Source organism: Limulus polyphemus, unplaced genomic scaffold, assembly GCF_000517525.1.
Source record: "Limulus polyphemus unplaced genomic scaffold, Limulus_polyphemus-2.1.2 Scaffold3161, whole genome shotgun sequence".
Lineage (NCBI taxonomy): Eukaryota > Metazoa > Arthropoda > Merostomata > Xiphosura > Limulidae > Limulus > Limulus polyphemus.
The window spans coordinates 92,550-98,655 of NW_013668771.1; the positions used below are offsets into that span (position 1 = coordinate 92,550).

At 37.0% G+C, this 6,106-nt stretch overlaps 1 protein-coding gene across 1 annotated transcript in view; it reads right to left on the reverse strand.

The window, feature by feature from the left end:
• Positions 1 to 373: 373 nt before the first annotated feature.
• The window catches only part of LOC106468782 (radial spoke head protein 6 homolog A-like), a gene marked incomplete at its 5' end in the record, with an annotated part of 38,119 nt that continues 32,386 nt past the window's right edge, over positions 374 to 6,106 (reverse strand). The window contains one exon of the mRNA XM_013929223.1: positions 374 to 605. Within this exon, the coding sequence (XP_013784677.1) occupies positions 374 to 605 (232 nt within the window). The remainder of the gene's footprint in view (positions 606 to 6,106) is intronic.

Consider the following 6,106-nt stretch of genomic DNA (forward strand, 5'->3'; position numbering starts at 1 on the left):
ACGGAAACGTAACAGTATATAATTAAAAACTCGTGTTCATTCTTCTACATTTACATTAAGTGTTTTAGTGTGCATGTTAACAGAACTCTGTTCTTCTAAACCTATTACGATTTAATTATATATTTCGTTGTAAATATAAAAACAAATAAATACTGGTCGTTCTCCTAGTTTACGCGATGTTTTAATATGTATTTAACAATAAAAGGCCCAGTTCTCTTCGGTTCAAATTATGCTTTGGTATGTGAATCAACTTATTAATTCAATCCTTCCCGTTCTCCTGCATTCTAATTATCTTATAGTACGTACGTAAATAATAATAATTTCCTGTTCTGGTATGTTTACATTAAGTCTTCAGTATCATTATAAACATAATTCAGTTCTCCTCATTTTCTTCTTCGCTTTCCTCCATTTCTTCGGATGGCTCTCCTTCTTGTTCTTCTTCCAGTGCTTCTTTCAGTTCTTCTTCTTCTTCTGGCCTCGGATCCTCTATTTCGGTGATCTCAGGACCACTAGGATATTCTTCCTGAGGAGTTGGAGGTAGTGAAGGGTTGCAAGGAATAACCGAGTATTTGTGCCCAAAACCGATGTAAACGTTCTCAAAAGTTCTGCAAAAATAAAATGTAATTATTGTAGACTATTGATTGTTTGTAAATACACGGAATCAGGTAAATAATCAAAATTGAAAAGTATATAAAATAAAATCGAGTTTCCGGTACGTTGATATCTTGTATCCAGTTTTGTTTTGATCTATATTGGGGCTATCTTTCGACTCTTTACAGAGTTGTAGAAAGAGTTAAAAACAGCAAAAAATAATTTTTAAAAGAGAACATAAAACATTACTATGTTTCACCACGTTAACGTAGCATCATCAGGTGACAAAAAAACATCGATAACACAGTGCAATAAATACACCAAAATGGTGTATCATGTGGTTATAAATATGAGAATTAATATAAATAAACTCCTGACATTTTATTTATTAACCTGGTAAATTATTTTATAATTACGGCTTCCTTATTTTGACGTTGCTTTATGTTTCTCTTTCTGTAAAACTGAAATTTTCAAATTTCGTTTATTATTTTCCCTATCATGGAGAGGAGATAGGGTGACAATTCTTTTAACCTGCTATCCAATTTTCATCCACTTTCTCTGATATAAACTTTATGAAAATCTGAACGTTTCGTTTTACACACTATAGCTTTTTTACTGTTAAAACTTTGTTAAACATTTTTGACAAAAAAACAAACAAACAAAGCTTTAACGAGGTAGAACATATATTTACAATTCAAGGACAAGTATAAATTTACCAAAGTACTTTTTAACGCTTCAGTCAATCCAGGAATATATAAGGAATAACATACAAAACAACTAATTTAGTAACGTTTTTGTAAACCTTTGACGACCCTAAGTGTCTCTTAATAGCATCAGGAGGGAACTCATTGCATTCAATCAATGCTGTTTTATTTGATCATATGTGATGAACATTACATTGGAAAAACTGGTAGAGAGCTCATTCCAGGATTTCAGAAAATGTTCTGTATGTGGTGACTACTAAATCGGAGAGACTGGCAGCGAACCACATTCCAGGATTTTAGAATATGCTCTGTGTGTGAGATGAACACTATATTGGAAAGACTAGCAGAGAACCTCATTCCAGGATTTAAGAACACGTTCTGTATGTGTTGAATACTACACTGGAGAGAATGGCAGATAATCCCATTTCAGGATTTCAAAACATGTTAAGACTATAAATCAAGATAACTACAATGCTAACGCTTTGGCGGAACATTTTCTAATCAAACATGGACTACCTACCAAATCAGAAGTAATTACGACTAAAGTACTGAAAAAGAACAAAGAAATTCCTGGATAGAAAATATATAAACGAAGTACTTATACTTATAGAGAAGGTTAAGCCACCAAGTAATTGGTATCTGGGTTGACTGATTTAATCCCTGTTTTTGTTATTGTTACAACATCACTGTTTCCTTAACCTAGTAGTATAACTCTTCTTTATAATTTAATATTGTTTTTATCACTATTATTTTTACCTTTATTATTGGAAACCAAACCAGGCGCACGCATGGTACGTGTTGAAAAAATATTATTTCTTTTAAATTTGCGCCAGATGACTAAACAGGAAGCATAAGAACTTATAACGCCACAAATTGGCGTTCGATACCAGCAGTGTGTGTGTAGCAGTTAGCTCATTGTGTAGTTTGGCTTATACACAGTGTAAATTATTCTAAAATTCTTAATTTTTTAGCTCTGCTTGACTAAACATTCTGAAGAAAGCAAAAGCTGAAATGTTAATAGAAATAATATAAACAGTCTAATATATGAAGTTAGTCGTTTGTGTTAAATTAATATAATTTTATTGTAGCCATAAATCAAGAAACAATACCTAGCTAATTAATTCTTCTCTTCTACCGAATTGTTCAAATAGCAGCTTTCAGGAAACTAACTCTTATGTTAAGATTGAAACGTCGAAAGCTGGAAAAGCACTAGAAACCAAAAGGCCTCAAATTTGTTATGAAAATCATGTTATAGATAGGGTTTTCCCACATTTCTCTTAACTCGTCCATTTAGGATTCAAAATCAGAATTCTGGTATTGAATGAAAGGCTTCTTAGGAAGTGGCTCGTGGGAGACAAAAGATAGATCTGAACTAATATTTTTACACGTATCTGATTTTGAATCCGAAATGGACAAGTTAAGAGTAATGTGTAGGTAATGTGATTTTTATCACAAACTTTAACCCTTATATTGTAGTCTCGTTTGGAAGGGCATGATTTAAATTAAGTTTGTGGAAAAAGTATATTTTATAAAGGTGTTTGTTTAATATCCACGTAAAGCAGTATACTGGTTCTCTTCAGTCCTTTCTCGGCGCTGTCCAATTTTTTAAACGTTTTGACCATTGACTCCCATTCTATTCACCAACTGCTATCCAGCCCATGCAACATCCCTACCAGTCACTGGAAGATTATAATTAATTAAAAAAAACACATACAAAAACTGAGATATCATTTTATAATTTAAGCCTAGATTCGATCAAGATCCAACAACAAAAAACAAGATTAAGTGCATGTATCTTGTTTGAGCTTTACTCTTTTAAGATTATAACTTATTCTTACAATTATAGAACTTTCGTACTTACTGCTCGATTTATTGGTATCCAGATACAAGCTTAGATGGCCAACATAATGTTAGTTTATGATTTTATCTATTTCAACATCGGACAAAATAATTTAAAGATAATAATAATTTCTATAATTTTAGCCATGTTAGGCCAAACCACTGTTATGAAAATATCAAATACCTCCTTCAATTAATTTCTATGTTCTTGATGTGATTGGAAATATAAATGATTGGCCATTCAGCCTATGCTCTTAAATGAGAATTTGATAGAGGACCTTTTATATTTTTACTGTTCCTAAGCATTCATTTCACTTTAGAGTACGGTCGTTATGAACAACAAGATGGACTAGAACTGGTGTTTTGGATTGTTGATAAGGTCCTAGGTTGTCCAAGACCAATCCCCTAAAACAGCTGTTTCCAAGATATCTTTATTGCCTAGAGTCAGATGATAGGATGCATTGTTTTTCCAATAGTTTTCTTTATATATATATATGTGTGTGTGTTTTAAAAAGAAACAAGAAGAGAAACAACAGCAGTGGCAAGAAGACCTGCAACAGTGGCAGCTCGAACAGCAAAATAAACAAGAGAGATTACAGCAGTTGTTGGAGGAAAAAAGAAAGGAAACAAGAAGAACAAGAAAATAAACAAGAGAGAGTACAGCAGTGGTTGGAGGAGAAATAAAATAAAAAAGAGAGACTACAGCAGTGGCAACTGGAACAAGAAAAGAAACAGGAAGAAAGGCTCAAACAGTTGAGAGAAAGCCAGCATACACAACTGGAAAAGATGAGTAAATTTCAAAGTGAATTAAATACATTAAAGGATGATTTACTGTCTTTCACACAGGGAGGATATATAAACCATGGACCTACTCAGCCCCAGACAACAGGAAGCCCCTTCCAGACCCTGCAGTTAAACCGTAATGCAGACATCTTCAGTCCTGTCAGAAGTCACATTCAGGCATGAGTGTCAGCAATAGGGGTGACCTATTGTGAAGGAAGCCACGGGAATTCGATGAAAAGGCACCATGGGAAGCATATAGAGCACTATTTGAGCTCCTGGCAGAAATGAATGGATGGACAGAGGAGCAGAAAGCAGTGTACCTCGCAACGAGCTTGAAAGGACAACCATTGGAAATACTTGGACAGTTGTCAGCAGATGACAGGCACAATTACAGAGCACTGGTAGCTGCTCTAGAGCTCAGGTACGGAACTCAAAATCAGTCCGAAGTCTACAGGGCTAGGTTTATGACGAGATTCCGTGCTAAAGGGGAGAGCATGCAAAGGCTAGCACAGGATTTGGAAAGTATGGCACACAAGGCCTACCCAACTGCACCACCCGATGTCTTCAAGCTGTTGCTGAGGGATCAGTTTGTAGACGCCTTGGACAGTCCACAACTGAAGATACAAGTAAAGCAAGCAAACCCTCTACTATGCAGGATGCAATGACCAGAGCTCCTGAATTCAAATCCTACATTAAGTCCAAGGGTGGTACAGTTGTCAGGATTCAAGGCCAGAAAAGGTCAGCTTTCAGAGAGGTTTGAGGGACTTTGCTGGCACTGTAACAAAACTGGGCACAGGAGAGCTCAATGCCGGCAACTTCAACACAGGGAAGATGCCACGGCAGGAAAGGCTGCTACCCAGAGAAGTTGTTGGAACTATAGAAGGCAACGACATATGAGGAGCCAGTGTAAGAAGCATACTACCAATAAGCCAGCCTCGAAGAAACCAGTAGTGTTTGGAGTTGAGGGATGCCCACCAACCCCCATTGTGAAAGACCCAACAGCTAAGTGTAAAATGGCAAGCACACATAGTGTCTACGTGACAGGAAAGTTGGATGGCTAAAAGTGCAACTTTGTCATGGATTCTGCATCTCAGCAAACCCTTGTGAGTATCAGGATGCTAAATCACAAAGGAGTACCAGAAGCCATAAAGAAGCTCTGTGGTGTGACAGGACATTATGCAAGGTTGTGGGGACCAGTGTGGGTAATTATTGATCATATGGGCATAAAGGACAGACACTAAGTATACTTGGCTGACATTGAAGACCAATGCATATTAGGGTTGGATTACTTTTTACAGAGGAAGTGTGTAATTAACTTTGATAAAATGATGTTTGGGAACAACAAAGGCGAAATTCCGGTAAGCGTTGTTGCATCTGTTGATTTGCGTGTCACAGCACTTAAATCAACTACAATACCCCCAATGTCAGAGAAGATAATTTGGGGTAGAATAAAATACCATCTCCAAGGAAGCTCGATGCTTGTGGAAGCAGTGGAAGACCCATCAAGGCCAGCAGACGTGAAGATTGAAAAATCACTTGTGGCAAGTCATCAAGTAGTATCCATAACAGTGGCTAATTTCTCTAAATGTGAGCAAACACTTAAGGAAGGGGCATTTTTTGGGTGTGTGCCAGGAGGTAGATCTAGTCAATGTTAAGGCAAGAAATACAACCATAAAGAAAGGACATCCTCTTCCAGAACATTTAACTGACCTGTATAAGAAGAGCATAGTCCATTTGTCATCATCACAGGCTCTTCAGGTTAGAGAACTTTTGGCGAATTATGCAGACGTCTTTTCAAAATGAGATTATGACCTTGGCTGCACAGACCTTGTGGAGCACAGAATGAACACAGGCAATCACCGTCGAAGAAAGATCCCTCCGAGGAGAATCACCTTGGCAAAGCGACAAGAGATGGAGAAAGACATGGATGGCCTAATTAAGGAAGGGATAGTCGAGATATCAGATAGTCCCTGGTCAGCTCTCGTTCTGTTAGTCTAGAAAAAGGATGGGACCCAACATTGCTGTGTGGACTTTAGGGCTCTTAACAGTATAACCGAAAAGGACTCATACCCACTGCCAAGAATTGATGATACTCTTGATGCCCTAAGTGGAACCATGTGGATTTCAACTCTGGACTTAGAGTCAGGTTTCCATGGCTGAAGCAGATAAACCTAAGACTGCATTTAGTT